The sequence below is a fragment of the Diabrotica undecimpunctata genome, chromosome 2, assembly GCF_040954645.1.
Source record: "Diabrotica undecimpunctata isolate CICGRU chromosome 2, icDiaUnde3, whole genome shotgun sequence".
Taxonomy (NCBI): Eukaryota; Metazoa; Arthropoda; class Insecta; order Coleoptera; family Chrysomelidae; genus Diabrotica; species Diabrotica undecimpunctata.
The window spans coordinates 70,127,000-70,143,965 of record NC_092804.1 but is presented as its reverse complement, the minus strand read 5'-3'; the positions used below and the strand labels follow the sequence as shown (position 1 = coordinate 70,143,965).

Here is a 16,966-nt window from a genome sequence, read left to right as displayed (position 1 = left end):
ACGTCTCATCAAAGTGTATCTCCTTGGTACTTCTGTTATCTGATTCCATCTTACGTACTATATAATAATTTACATTTTACATTTGTTTTTCTTTTATTGCACTCTTTCGTTTTTTTTTAAACAATTATGCTGTTGTATTCATAAAAAGGAGACAAATTACTGTATCAGAATTATAATGGCATCTCTCTACTTTGTTAGTAGAAAGATGCCTTTATGTTGGAATACAACGGAAAACTTAAAATATTCTTAATCGAAGACTTTAACCTCTCACTGAAAAATAATACAAACAAATTCAAGTCAAATCATGGGAAATTGACATAGACGTTTCTATATTTTTGTAGACTTTAGGCAAATCTATGATTACCATACCAGCAAAATATAAGACTATTTCAAATGACACTGATATAAACAGAAGCACGTGTATGTATTCAAGGCCAGATGACTGATGCGTTTATGATAACGCAAGGACTGAAACAAGGCGATGGACTGCTCCAACTCTTTTGAATATTGTTCTTAAATATGTAATTAGATGGTTGACGGTGAGCAGAAATAACATACTTAGAAACAAATCCACCCAATTGGCAGCATACGCAGATGATATCAACATAATAAGCAGAACAAAAGATGCGATGGAAGAAACTTACGTTGAATTGAAACAAAGTGCAGAAGTTGTAGGGGTAGAAATTTATACATATAAGACAAAATTACTCGTATGAACCACATCAAACAGACAAGCGCAACAACAACACTCTATAGAAGATATAGAACACGTGACCACATTGACGTACTTAGAAATGGACCTGGTCGCAAATAATGAAGAAGAGTCTGAAATAAGTAGAAGGCTTATGCTGATCAATAAAGCCTATGTCGTCATGGGTCACATATTCAAATCGCGATATATACACCTGAAACAATGTAAGAAAAAAGTCCCGTTGAAGACCAAAAACGAGATGGGAGGACCAAGTAGATGGGGATGCCAAAAACTTCCTAAAAACACTTTCATAGAAAAGAACAGCAGTAGATCGAGATCTTTGGAAACGTTTACTGAAGGAGGCTAAGGCCCGACTTGGGCTGTAGCGTCATTAGATGGATGGAACTGCATTAGATTTTCTTGATTTTCTTAACCATTTTGGCCAACAAATTGAAGAGTTTAATATTATCGGCCCTAGAGCTACGCATGTTTCTAATTTTTCCTCCTGTTCTTTCTATTGTTACGATATATGGTGACGTGTCGTATGACTCAGAACGGTAAACATGTTTATCACTAATATGCTTATTCATTCGAGTATTTTCTAGGTAATGCCTACCTGACAACACCCTTTGTTATAAAAACAACAGTTCGAAACTTCTGGACGAGCCGATATGAAAATACCAGTTTGCCGTTATAATTTCGCCGCTAGTCGAGAGGGCTGTCGATGTTTCTAGCTTAACGGCACTGCCGTATATAACAGGACATTTTATTTGGAAGGGACAGTTAGTTTTGAAGATTCGCGGTCGCGATTTAATTGTAGCGTTCGGATACATAAATTATGTAATTATTAATCAAATAAATTGTTGATATAAATTATCGTGCTTTTTAATAAATTAAAATAAGAACAATATAATAAATTATAAATTAAATAAAGACATAACAGTTAAATAAAATCACAACACTATTTAGATCTAGTTTTTATTATTTTTTCATATATATAAGATTTTTATTCTTATAATAATTTTATATAAATTAAGTATTGAAGTAAGGCTGGGAGTAACAAGTATTTTGCATTATTTACTTTCTACATGTTTCGTAGCAGACAGCACAGGAGAAAACTAGGTTTTTACCTAAAATCTTCAATGATACTGATTTATTTTGTGATAAATAATTGTCAAACTGACTGATCTAGAACTAACATTATAACCCTTTAACTTGTTATATTTTTTTTCCGATACCGAAAGACTGAATTGGAGGAAAAGGAAAAATAAGAAACTGGGCTTAATAATTAGATCCAACGGAAGATAACAATGGGAATGAATGAACTAGAAGCAAACAATCCAGAAGGAAAGTTAGTGACCCGGTTGATAATGAAAGTGACGAAGTGACCTTGTTGAACGAAAATTTTGTTCGTTCTCAAAAACGGCTTTTTATTCGAAACCGTAATCACTTCCTGACGCAGTTTCTGACCGGACATGTATGTTTCTGTACCGGCGGACTGTACTGTTTGTGGGGTACCAGACGCTCCGGCCCACGTCAGAAACAAACAAAAAAAGCTAACTGGGAGGGAGAACAAGATATCCTCGGGCATACTGAAAATATGGAACTTGTATCTTGTTACTGGCCATACTTCCAAAATTGAAAAGACACTGTTGAAAAGTAGCCAGAAAAAACAGCGATAAAACAAGGACCGAAAAAGATTAGACTACTTATTGAAAGAAGGACTCGAATCAAAAGAGGCTGGACAACAAACGCTTAAATCTATCCTAAAGCTACAAGTATAAAGGTAGATGTATACACAATGTTTTTTAAACGTAATGTGAAAAGGTTTATGAAGTCTAATAGATCCTAGATCCTATACAATTATGACCCTAGCTTGTATAGATAGTGGTTCGTCTAATAGAAAATATATTGATGTCATACCACGTGAAATACCTACTAATTGCATGGGAAGATTGTATAACTGTTTTTTTTTCTTTAAAATCGCGTTCTTCTGCTAAAATAACGTTCCACGACGTTTTCCGACTCCTTATTACCACTTCTGACTATCCATCTTTAGATCATCTTACAGATCTCTCCCTCAATTCCTTTTATACACCTTCTCTCCAATTCTCCAGCTTTTTCTTAATCTACCTGTTTTCTTCTTTCTGTGTGGTGTGCAATGTCAGTATTTATTTCGTTGTTCTACCTTTTCCGTTATTTGCATGTAGACATGCCATATCAGCTGTTTTGTTCGAATATCATTACCTATATATTGTGAATTTAATTCTTATGATTTATTTTTCTTATACGTATTGTATTATTTCTCATTATTTTACGCCCGTCTTTTCCAGCAGCTTTGCTCCAGAAATTCTGGTACATCATATAAAAGTTAATACAAAAAAAGTAAAGTACGAAACTATTAACCACGAAGAACAGGTTGCTACAATCACTTACATATAGTTTGTTATAATTTTTTTATCTGGTAAAATAATAATAAAGAAGAATAATAGATACTCGAATATCAAAGAAACATACTTTTTTGCGTATATTGTGTAGCGCTGCACGTGTTAATTTAAAATAAACACCTTCACTTTTTTTACTACTTTGACCACCACAGGCGGGCAAGTTGAAAATGACTACAGTTTTCACTTTCTTCCTTTGTCTTCTCTTCTTGGTAATCGACACAATAATTTAAATACAAATAATATCCACACGAAACTTAGATCCGGCGGACCCTACCCAGCTTGCAAGTAATTATCTTAAAGGTAGGTGGCAGCGGTAAAAACAACAAACACCAGTGTCACACACAATGTTATTAATGTAGTTTCTCTTTCTCGACATCTGCGTTAAAATTTTTCTTTGTTTGTAGCGTTCAAATGCGTTTAATTTATACCTATACAATATTGTAGTAAAAACAAACAAATAAATAATATATTTAATGAGTTCTATTACTCCAGCAATTGTTTAACTGACTATATACGAGTATAGACTGTTGAAAACACTAGTTTTAATACGAAACTAAATAAACTAAAATACGAAATAAACAGAAATATTTTAGATATTTAACTAACCTACAAGAATGGCATCAGAAACTTAAATTTTCGAAATAATTTCACCACCCAAAGTTCTCATCTTATTTACAGTAGTAATCCGATCTTTAACTGAACGTTCTATATATATTCAGTTTTGTCCTACTAAGCTTTATACCTTCTTCTTCAAGCAATTGTCTCTACCCTTCCACTCTATACTCTGCTTACGTTTCAGTATTTCTTACAAACAATATCCTCAGCATAAATTAAACACCAATGAATGTCACTTTGAAATTTCCCCGTTATCTGATGAAACAGATAAATATGCAAAGATTAATGAATAGAATATGTGCGTTGGTTTCGTTATTTCTATATTTTTATATAAGCTGCTTTATCATGAAAATTGCATCTGTTGTGGATCTGACTTGCATAAATGGAAACTGATCGAGTCTTCGCCTCTATCTTTTATTCTTCGTAAGGATGTAGTAGAGTCATGTAGTTCGTTTGACTATTGCTCTCCAATTATCTCCCTCCTGTGCGTGTTGTTTTGTTTCGGAGAATGAGTAACCAGTCTTGACCGTAATGGAGATCTTCCTCTGGATCTTTTGCCTGCTACTTTGCCTTCAACTATCATCCATTCCATGGCTTCTCCTCTTCTAATTCTCTCTCTCCAATGGTGCTACAGCTCAAATCGTGCCTCGGCGTCCTCCAAACTATTCCTCCAACCCACCTTTTCCGTGGCCTTCCTTTTGGTCTTGCGCCCTACATTTTATTATTTAGGGCTCTTTTTGGCTGTCTTTCGGTCTCCAATCTTACCACATGATCAGCCAATCGAAGTCTTTGAAGTTTAATGAATTCTGAGATCGGTGCCTCTTTGAACAGTTATTAGAGTTCATGGTTGTATCCGTTTTCGTTAATAGGTCCAAATATCTTTCTTAGGACTTTTCTTTCGAAGAGTTTCAGCTTTCATTTTGTGTCTTCTGTCATCACTCATGTCTCGCATCCATAACATACCATTGGTCTGATAATAATTTTATAGACCCAATTTTCGATTTCTAGTGTATGGTTTTGGAGCGGAACACGTGGGTGAGTGAAAAGTAAGATTTGTTTACTTTTAATATTCTTCTTTGAATTTCTGGTTCTTCTTTTGCATCCGTATTTAATGCAACTCCCAGATATGTGAAACTTTCTACAGATTCAATATCGTCCTCTAATTAAACTGTGCGTCTGTTTCCCTAGCTCTTGCCTGTGTTTGCTTTTTTGTCTTTGAATATTTATTTCTAGTCCGGTCTCTTTTGTCCCTGTTTTTAATTGTGAATATATTTCTGCCGCCTCTTGTGTTCTGCTAGACATAATGCTAATGTCATTGGCATAGATGGCAATCTGCATTGATTTATTTGTTAGATTACCTCTTATCTGTTGCTGTTGACAAGTCCATTGTTGCTTTAACTAGTCGGATGTATTTTGAGAATGTTAAAGCTATGCAATATTTGATATAACTTTTGTTTATTAATTGAGTCGTAGGCCTGTTTGAAATCTATGAATATGATGGCGGTCTATTTTCTTCTAGTTATATGTCCAAAAAATGTTTGTATATTTTGGGTGATAGTTGTGGTAAGTCTAGTTTTTATGTTAACTTCTTCTAGTATTGAATTATTTATGCGGTCCATGGTATGCGTAACATTCTACGGTAGGCCCATTATACACGGATTTTTTGATGGCGATTTTTCGCGTTTTCGTGTATTAATTACTCTCCTCCATATTTTCGTGGTGTAACTAAGTACTTAGTGTTATGGTTCTGCATGTTTCTTTTTTTTAATAACACTGTTCATATTTCTGCATATATATCATACCAACTGCATCATGGTCCAACTTTCTCGGTTACCATGTTCGTTAGTGTATCTGTTAGTTCAAATTTTCTTCTGTCAAGTGTATACAAAATGTTAAGTATTAAATTATGTACTATCAAATACTATCGAATAGTGTTATGTAGTTATGTATTATCCTTAGAAAAGAATTAGCATAAATACGACTTACGAGCCATCGAAAATAATCTTAATTGAGACAGACCATGGAATAAACGTTACTTCTTTTGTATGGTTATTCACACAAGATATTCAACACTGGCGCAAAAATCCACCAATAAACTCACGAGTTACACAACGAGCCATGGAATATGCAGTGCTGAGCGTGAGCCTTGGATACCACATAACAAAACAACAAATCAGGCAAAAGCCGAGCGTTCAAGATGTCATCGAAAGAATCACGACGCTTAAGTGGAACTGGACTGGTGGACAAGACGCATGGAAGCCCAGAAACTATACAAGAAGCCGGGGACTACCACCAACTAGAAGGAGCGACGACGTCAAAAGATTAGCGGGAAACTGGCTACAAGCGGCCCAGTGTAGAGAACATTGGAAGGAACTGAGGGAATCAAAACGGATATACGTTTTATATTACTATTTGTGTCAAAAGCATGATGCTTTTTTTCTCCTTGGGCCCGTCTGATCAAAAAGAACTCGGTTATCACTGAAGCTGAAGCTTATTGTGTTTTCTGCCCATTGTTGTTTCTTACACCCAGTCTAGAATTTTTGTACCCTGTAGAAGTTTGTACAGGTCTTTTGCTTGGTGTGTCCTAAATATATCAAGTTCTCCTCTTGGTTGATCATACAGTTTTTGTCTTTTACGATCCAGCGCCTCGCAATCGCGTAATACATGTTTTAAAGATTCTAGTTCGTTATTACAGAGTCTGTATTTAAGGTCTCCATTGTAAATGCCTATTTTGTTCAGGAATTCTCTTATTGGTGCATGCCCGGTCAACATTCCTGTTACTGTTTTCAGTTTGTTCCGGCCCATATAAAGCAGTTTCTCTGTTCTCTTTCTACATGGTTCATCAATGAAGATTTTTCCATATGTTGGTTTTGGGATTTTCTCCCAATATCGCTCATGACTCTCTCTGATCCAGTCCTCTACAACTCTACGAATTCAGCCTTTGGTATTCCCAGAGTTACAACCATTTTGGCTGATCGGTTCGATCCTCTTGTTGCACGTTGCTCTGCATTTTCGTTGCCTTCTATGCTCCGATGTCCTGGTACTCAGACAAGCTCAACTTTGTTCCGGTCTCCCAGTTCATTCAGTTCTTTGATGCAGTCCCTCGTCAACCTAAAAGTCACGCCAGTGCCTTCAGTGCCGCTTGACTGTCTGACAATATATGGGTCTGCTCTTTTTCAAGAGCTCTTTCATTATTTTCTTTTGCATATTGGAGTATCGCATAAGTCTCCGCTTGAAAAACGGTGCCGTTCCTCCCCAAGCCAAAGTTGTTGGTTATGGTACTCCTTGCTTCTACATACACTCCTGTCTGGAATACACATCCTATAAGAACTTTTAAAATAGTATTTTTTGTCATGTGATCTGGTTTATCATTAAAAATGTCCTTCGTCACAGTCCTTGTGATACTCATATGCATTGTCCCTTCATTGCAAAGTTTCAGTGTTTGTTTTATTCTGTAGGCTCCCAATTTTGATTCTCGTTGTATTATCAAATGCAAGAGAGGCAGGCCTAGTAAAGCCTCCATAGCTGCTCTTGGAGCAGTACGCATGGCACCAGTTATCGATATATACGCAAGTCTTTGCACCTTGTTGAGTTTGGCTTTTTAAGCTGTTTGAAGTGTCTTAGTCTACGACATCGTCGCTGCATAGGTAATTAAGGGTTTGATTATCATGGTGTACACCCAGTGCACCATGTCCGGTTTTAATCCCCATTTATTCCCATACATACACCGGACCCTCATAAGTGTTGTTACTTGCTCTGCTTGTTATTTTCCTAATTGCTGGCTGCAGGTTTCGAGGCTAGTATAACCCCGAGATACTTTACTTCTCCCTGTGGCTGAATTATTTGTCTTTGGCTCTTTTTAATAGCTTCTTTTTCTTTTCCTCAACACAGACAGTTCTTTATTCCACCATAGCGTATCTCTGGTGGAACTACTCTCCGTTAGAGGGCAGGTTTCTTGGAATGCTGAAATGACAGCGTCATTTAGATCATTCACTGCGCTTTCTTTATCAGTGACGTCGTTTATCGTTCTCCTCATCCTCGACAGATGCTGGTCTAGAACTTCTTTATAAACATCCCAGTTGGTTGAACGTGGTTTCCGATAAGTGACTGCTGCTTTCCCCTCTAAGGTGTACCTAATGTGTCTATGGTCTGAGTAGCTCTATTCCTCAGACACATGCCATTCTGATATAAAATTGCTCAGTAAATTTGAGACTATTGTAATAGGCCGAGCCCAGAATAATCTCTCTCGGTCCTCTTCCTTCAACGATCGTCAACGGTCGTCAGATCTCTGGAACAGAAATTAATTAGCGGCAGTATCGCTAACCTCTTTCTGGTAATCACGCAGGACCGGGAGACTTCAGTAGTTCTACTGTAGATCACTTTTCCGCTACATGCGACCCAGTGTAGTGCACATTGGAAGAAACTGAGGTAGGCAAAATGGATATAAACAACTATTTGTTTCAAAAGCATGATGCATATAATATACTCGAACATCATCTAGAATTTTTGAAGGGTTCTTTTATATTTTTACTTTTGTTGCATTTACAATGTTCTATCTAAAAATTATGGAATGGCTTCAATGATTGTTTCCATGTGAAGTGGTGATGGTGAATAAATAAAACTTTTTATAAGACCAAATAAAAACATTACATATGTTTAAATCTTAATTTAATATATACGTGGAGATGAGATTTACGTGCTCCCGTTTTTTATTCTCTTATCAAAAACTCTAAAGATATTGAATCGTTTCTCTGGCTGTGTTTTCACACTGTTTTCTGAATAGCTGTGTATTCTATATAGAAGTAATATTGGTTAATAATAAATTGATGTGTTGAATACAATTTTTACTTAATTTTCCCAAAAATGCTTGTTTAAAATATAGACCTAACCAAACTTTACATTGACAATGTCTAACCGTCAATGTCACATTGGCAATATTTTGTTTATCCTATTTTGACGACTGCTTTCGATTAAAGAACGGAAATGTTCAATAAAGATTTTCTATTTACTTACGTGGAATCATTTACTCCTTAGGACAATGAAGAACAATAAGGAAAAATAGATCAGATGGTTTCAATCAGCATTGGATTGATGAATGCAGATAACTGAAACTAGATATAAATAAGTTTATAGCGACAGATATATACAATTAAGTGACAAAAGTTAAGATTGATGAACAAGCAGTTGTCAATGATATACAACTTAAATATATGGCGCTATACACAAATATGTGTAAGAAGCCCTTACTTGGGCAACTACTGGAAGAAAAATAAATTTCCGCAATAGAAAGACCCAATCTACGACTTCTCTATAATCACTCGTAGAACCTTTTCCTCTTTTACTTACAAATAAGTAACATCTAAAATCATCATTTACTGTCTAATTACGTACTAAGTTTTATTTGTAAACATTCTCTAAACATCTCGTAGCCTTCGTTGCTGTAGCAAAGGTTTAAAACAGATTCTAATCTTTCTATTACGTAATGCAATAAAAGTGAACGGGCCTTTAACAGTTACAATCCTATCATTTGACTTGAATGCAAGTACCACAACTAACTTAATTGCGGCAATCTTGTGAGATGCGAGACTGGAAGGCTGGTTGTGCGAGCATAGACCAGGCAATACAATGACCAAAAACAAGAACGTAACAAATAAACCATTTGAAATGATAAGTATGGTCTTAAAAGCGGTTACAAAAAAGTAGGCGCCGTCAGTAATGGTTCAACAATAACTCATTGATAAATATTTGGAAATATACCAACAAAATTTTACTAAATAAAAATGATAAATAAGGAAAATAGGGATGTGGGTAATGAAGGAAATACTAAAATTGTGGTTTAAGGAATAAGTAAACAAGAAAATTAATTCTACAAGATGGAAGATGACAAAAATATCGAGATTAGCAAAATTTAGGAAAATCAACATAATGACTGTTTTCCACTAAACGGAAAGTTGAGTTTATGTTTTGTTTGTGTTTTCTAGAAGTCGAAAGACAAAAAAATGGAAACAAAACCAAAACTCTTGTTTCCATTAAGCGGATTACATTCTGTTCTAGTTTTGTTTTTGATCTTTTTCCATTGATTGCCACGACAAAAACAAATTACATTATTTTCTTCCAATAACCAACCAACATATTCTATTCTTAGATGTGTCTGGTCGATACTGAATTTCTTGAAAAAAAAAAGGATTTATTTCTGTTACGTTTAAAATTTATTACATTATAACCAAAACCACTTAAAATATGAAATTATTTTTTTAATTTTTCTTTCAATTTCTATCCAGTTGGTGTCGAACAATAGGGAACTTGTGTAAAATTTTAAATTCGAAAAAATGATATAAAATCACAACAAAACATAATTTAAAATATATAGCTAAGAAAAAGAGATGTTTTTGTCGTTCGTTTGCTCCCTAAAAAGATTAAAATCGGGAGAAAATTCAAATTATAGCAGCTAGTCCAAAACGCTCCCTTATTGGTCGTGACGTCATCTAGTACGAATGTTCAAGGATTAGCGCCATCAATTCATTACGTTTGACATTCGTTTGGTGTGGCGTTCGATCACTGACACTGCCACTGCCACGGCTTGGACAGCTGCCGTGATCGTTGCCGTCCCTTCAAAACGAACGGTACCAAATTAAAGCGCGAATACACATCGATCTTTGTCGACCGACCAGAGGACCATTTGCGTTTGTTGGACGGACACTGCTCAAGGTACGTCGTTCCATGTTGCTACGTAGTTCTTTGCCGTTCATTTTGATTTTGTATCTTAACTTAACAAACCTTTATGGATTAACAAACCTCATCGAATAAATGTCGTGTAGTGTACGTGCAAACTCGATCGAACTTTTATCGACCGTTCAAATTCGATGTGTGTGCGCCTAGCCTTAGACAGAGACCAAAATATGTCGGACGGAAATGCCATACCCTACCACACCACTGACGTTATTATATTGAGTTGTAGAAATTAGTCGTTAATTAATGCAAAAACCATTCTTTTTTTATTTTGACGTCATTTTATATTTTTTTGCTAGTTTTGTAATTCGGTATTTTTATAAATATGTCGAATTATGAATAAGAGCAAGAGAGGCCCAAAATGTGGGAAGAAATACAAAGCGGTAAAGAAAAAACTATTTCTGATTCTGAAAATGAAGTACAGCTCGACAATATTAGTGAAAGTTCTCACGACACGGAAACAGAGCAAGATGACGATGAAGATAAAAATGAAAATACAATATTATAAGAACAGGGAAGCCAAGGTGATATAAGTACTCGACGTACATTTCTCACCTTCCTAACGTAAAACAACACGTAAGAGAAGCTCATACGTTATTGTTGAAAGTTATTTATGAATAATCAACTTTTTACTGATATTGTACAATACACGAATAAAAAAAATAATTCCTAAAGTGATGGTTAAAATGATCACCAACGTTGTTAAACCGAATTCCCAGAAAGATTTCATAGATTGTCCTGATGAGACCTAGATTTTTGGGTACAGATCTTCCAGTTATCAAGAAAACTACGTCTCTAAATCGCTTCCAATTTATGCTAAAATAAACTAAACACGTTAATGATACGCGTCAATAAGAGGGGTTATTGAAAAAGTAGTAAATCATTTTTTGTTTGCCTACTAGATGTGTTAATGAAAAATGGAAGACATTTCGTGCCAGATGCTCTTTTGATTAATACATTCCAAATAAAATTTTCTTATTAGTTGATTCCAAAACTTTTTATACATCATACTGTGATACATATATCATCATTTATTGCGGTTCTCAACCAGATGGACTTTCTAAGTAAGTACCAAACCAACATTATATTGTTTTGCGATTAATTTGAACAGTGTCTGGAAGTAAACGCAATCCTACATTGCTTCACTATTCTCTAGTTGGTTCACTAATTATTATCAATTGGTGCAACAACTTCTTGCAGAGCAGCACTTAACATGTGAGGGACTACCCTAAAAATAAAAAGCAACTTTCTTCCACTATAACCAATACCAAGAATCGAGAAGATTACTAAACAATTTTTAGTTTCCTAATAAATACAACCATAATGTCTTACATTCTGAAGAAAAACAAAAATGTTCTTCTTTCAACACTTCATAATGATGATTACAATAATTGATACATTAACAAAATCTCGTATGAAAACACTGTAAAATATCTGGGCATTGCCGTAGATAGAAACAACATCCGAGAAAGAAAATAAATTACAATCATATACAAGAAGATCTGACTGTCTCTGATCTGACCGTAGAAATAATCTTCGTTTAAGTTTAATAAAGCATTTGTGTATAAGCATTATAAGTTGTAAGGTCTGTTGAATGATAGTGACTTATTGGCTATTTGATATTCTGGAATAAAAAATTGTATATGCATTGTATTGTATTTTGATACTAAATAATAAAAATAATAAATAATAAAAATTTTTAATCTTTTTTTATTGCTAGTACTCGTATTCATTTCGTAAAACTTTAAGCACCGTCATACCTGATAACTTACTCTAAAGATCTTATTTATACTAGTTTTTATATACTCTTTGTTTTTGTAGTCCTGATCTACTAAACTAAAGCTGATCGAAAACAAATGAGCAGCGAGCGATCTCAAGCTCACTCAGCTGTTTTACTTTCAAAGCCATCTTGATTCAAACTTGAGCTGGTCACGATTGTAACGTAACGGTCAACTTTGGCTTCGATTCCAGGCACGTACTTTGCATGTACTACGAATATACCTTATGTGATTACTGTAACAAGATCAAGGGTTACACGTTCGAAGAGTATAAAAAATTTATACGTAATTTATACATAATTTATACGAAAATTCGACTTTTGGTAGAGGTAGGTACTCCTTAGTCAAAACGTAGAGCTGTTTGCTGTACAGAGCCGTATATATATATATATATATATATATATATACAGGGTTACGCAATTGAACTGTTACCTATTCAAACGACCATAATTTTTTTGTGTGAAATTATTTTTTATTGATTCAAACGACAAAAATTTGTGAAAATAATCAAAATTTCAGAATCCACTCACTTTAGTTCGATGTGGCCACCTTTTGCCTTGACTTTGGCCTTCAAACGATCAAAAAACGAGTTGCATGCTTCACTCACGTATAATTGCTTTCTTTAGCGCATCCATACTGGCATATTTTTTAGTCCTCACCTTGCTATCCAAAATGTACCAGATGAAATAGTCCATCGGATTTGCGTCTGGCGAATTCGAAAGCCATTGTGTAGATGAAATGAAGTGTGGAGCATGGTTTTTTAACCATTCTTGGTTCACACTAGGTTTATGAGACGGTGGCGAGTCTTTTTGGAACGTCCATGGTCTACAACCAAAATGTTTGCATGCCCACGGCTCTAAAGCAGCTTCTAAAACATTTTCCCGATAATAAGTTGCATTGACACCAGATTCAATAAAAACGATTGGAGAGCGTCCATCGGCGGTTACAGCTACCCATACCATTACTTGAGATAGGAAATCAATTCGGGTGGCCGTTCGTTATCTCAAACTTTCGTAGGTGCGTTCGGTCAAGTAAACACGATCATTTTGAGAGCTTATGAAATGCTCAATAGGGAAATTTTTCTCATCAGAGAACACTATGTTCGGAAATTTGCCACGTTCGCGCAGGCGTAACAACTCCTTTGCTCTTTCAAGCCGAACTTCCACCACCATAGTGTTTGGCAATGCTACCAGTATCATTATAACGAGTTATGGTGCGATACACAAACAATAGCTGGTTGTGATTTTCCAGCCAAATATAACGCAATTACACTATTACATTTAAATTCCATTGCAAATAACTTTTGTTGTATATATAAAACTTAAATGCAAATGCTTTTGACGGCTTATAAACATACTGAAGTGTTATCAGGCCAACTTTGACGTAGCTGTCATTATTGATTTGCCAGATATATCGATGTGAAGTTGGTAACAGTTCAATTGCGTAACCCTGTATATATATATATATATATATATATATATATATATATATATATATATATATATATATAAGATTTACGCTTTAACACATCCAATGAATTACCAAAAGGAAAATAATAAGTTGTGTTTTGTACTTAGAGCAAAATATAGTATGTATGAGAAGTGTTATTTGCTAGAATTAGAAGCTTTAATTTCTTAAGTTCTAAAACCTCACATAATAATTAAGAAAACATCAACGGTTAGTTAAAAACCAAAACAATCCATAAAATATGCTAAATAGGGAGCATAAATGACTGCGAAATACACAGAAAAAGAAACGGGATAAGTTTAAACGGAATAATAATAATATCGTATGACATTTTTGCCGGGCGATCCTTTCGGATTGTTCCAGTTCCAATTGCATATATTTAACCATATTTAAGGTAACTAGTGTTAGTGCACACTTCCGCTTTTTTTCGTGACACTCGTCCGGCCATGCAAGCGACAATTGTTGTGAGTAGTATGGACCTCTATAACAAGAACCTATATGTTTGCTGCAGTCGATTTTTTGGATTTAATTAATTATTAACAAATTAAGCTCCAAAAGCGGTTAATTTTCGCTTTTTTCGTCTATCAGCAAAAAGTAAAGCGTTTGAATCAAATTTAAGAAGAGACAAAACTTATGTCATATAAACACCTTCAAAATGGCGTTCTCTAAACGTTACTATCCTTATTTGTTGCTTAGAAAGTTGTAAAATAAGTCAAAAATTTCGGTTTTTTATTATAAATGTTAATAACTTTTTTTAAAATAAACTTACAACCTTTATATTACACACAATGTTGGGTTTTCTGGTGCTTAAAATAAGATCAAAATTTGAAGTCGATTGGTCAAAGAGGTTGTTTATCCCAAATTAATTTTTTTTGCAACAATATAAGTAAGAAAATTAAATAGGTATATTAAATATACGGATAGATTCTAAAAGAAAAAGATTTATTCTATTAGTACTATTTACAAAAAATGGGGAAAAATAATTTTAAATATTGCAACATAATTTGGCAAAAACATGTCAATTTTTTGCTTATAAACAATTAGAATTTCTATTTAACCATTAAACGAAAAAACTGATTTTTTCATATTTTGATAGCCTAAATTTTTTTACAAACTTAAAAGGAAAAAATTGAACTAGGACACTTTGAGACGAAGTTACTGCCTTTTTTTATAAATTGATAGTAGCTTTGTTTATAACAATTAAGAGACCTTATTAGGGTCATCTGAAAGAAAATACTTTAAGGTTTTAACATGAAAAATTCGAAAAAGATTGCATTTTGTTTTGAATCGTTCACAAGGCTTCAAAATCTTGGTCCAAAAAATCAGTTTTTTGCATTTAGAAGAACAATTAATTGGCGAAACGCAATCCTAATATAATTTTGAGAAATTTGGCTAGTATTACTAGATAAAGCAATTGAAATACTTAAAAAGGCCCAGAATGAAATTTAAGAATAAGTGAATCTGATGTTAGTCAGACGATGTCCAAGCAAAAAGTCAGTGCTCTTATAAAAATCTGCACTGTTCCCATCAAGTATTTTCTGAGCTTTAAAACTCAAATTAATAAAATGATGAATCGGTTGCGCATGTTGGTACATTTCAACAAAGTTGTAGAAATACGGTATCACTTAACCCTTTCGCTCATGATTTTTTTAACTCGGCCTAAAAATTTGAAATGTTGAATATTGGTTATTTGAATTTATTTAAGATTTATGGAGTTTGTTCCAAGTCAAAAAGTTTTTCAATTTTTGAAAAATAGCATGTCTACACATGAGGACACTGTGAGATAACGGAGTAAAAATACTGTGGGTTAGAGAAAAAATAAATACTGAGAACAATGATAATATTTATTCAATGCACATTATACATAATTTATATACTGTGGGACTCCACAAAACAATTGTTAATAGTGGTCAAACATAAATGAACTTCGCATTTGAGGCAAGATATACGCGCTTTTCCTTGCATCCAGGTTTCAGGCCTTATCGAAAGTGGTCGTTCTCTTTTTTATTGACTATTTTTTCTATAGCTAAAAGAACTTCAGCAATTTCTGCGCGAAAGTGCACCAAAGCTAAGATTCTTTGTTTTGGTATTTGCAAATTGGTTGCTTGCCTGCTATATTCTAGCCAGGCATTCGTGCAGGCTAAATCTATACCATGTGTGAACACTTGCAACGTCCATTTGCTTGACCTAATAAAGGTCCTGTACAATGTTAGAAAGAAATTGAATTTGTCAACACCTTCCATTGACAAATTTTAATCCTTTATTACCTGTGGCCTATTTACTTCTATATAGGTCTTGTTTGTTTGTCCCATCGTTTCCACTTGTCGATCGTCTCAATTCCTATATAATTTGATGCCATTATTACAGGTTTGTTATCAAACCACTTTGTTATAATTGCCTCCCCATCATTGCTGATTATTTCTTCTGTAGTACCACGTTTTTTAATTATTTTATCAGCAATGAAGCTAGGGCTACTGAATCTATTTTATCATACAGTACAAATGGCAAAGATATTTTTTTGGCGCAGAGTTTGTAACAACCAATAACTGAAGAACTAATTATTAAAATAGACTTTGCAATGATTCTCTGTGATGCGATCACACAGCTTCAAAACGACAGCTGTGCCTTGCTTGAAAACTGTCATTTGTGTTTGATCCAATAACTGGAGAAATAATGATCAAAATAGACTTTGCAATTATTCTCTGTGATGCGATCACACAGATTCAAAACGACAGCTGCGCCTTGCCCGAAAACTGTCATTTGTGTTTGATCCAATTCCGTTTTAGCTCTCTGATAAATTATAAAATCGAACATCTGTCCACTTGCACCGCAAATTGCAAATATTTTTATTCCCCATAGATTTGGTTTGTTTTTTATATATTGATTCACATTCAGTGATCCTTTGAACGGCACCATTTGTTCACCAATTGACAGATTTGTCTCCAATGGAAGTGAGAGCGCGTATTGTTTCGTACAATGGATGAACTTTCCAAAACCTGCCCTGATGCTCAACGTCATCCATTGTATCCACAAAATGTAAAGTTTACCTCAAGGAGTAAAATCTATTTACAGACATACTCTCAGCAATTTTTGGCACTCGTAATTTTGCATCCCAATGTAAATGTAAATTGCCCATAAGTATATTATGTATAAAAACGGAAATTTGCATTTCCTCTACAGTCGTTATGAAAAATCGTATTTGGTTCTGTACAGCATACAGGTTCGTAAATTCTGCCATA

The 16,966-nt window shown here is 34.4% G+C and overlaps 2 protein-coding genes across 2 annotated transcripts in view; both read left to right on the top strand.

Annotated features, from left to right (window-relative positions):
* MICAL-like (protein) overlaps positions 1–16,966 on the top strand; it is a 286,832-nt gene that overhangs the window by 122,258 nt on the left and 147,608 nt on the right. The window lies entirely within an intron of this gene.
* On the top strand, positions 5,872–6,210 carry LOC140433710 (uncharacterized). Its single transcript, XM_072521689.1, has one exon. The coding sequence runs from the start codon at positions 5,872–5,874 to the stop codon at positions 6,208–6,210; it is 339 nt and encodes a 112-aa protein (XP_072377790.1).

Bases quoted from the DNA above. Each gene is read 5' to 3' on its own strand.
- LOC140433710 (XM_072521689.1), top strand. From the start codon at position 5,872: ATGGAATATGCAGTGCTGAGCGTGAGCCTTGGATACCACATAACAAAA.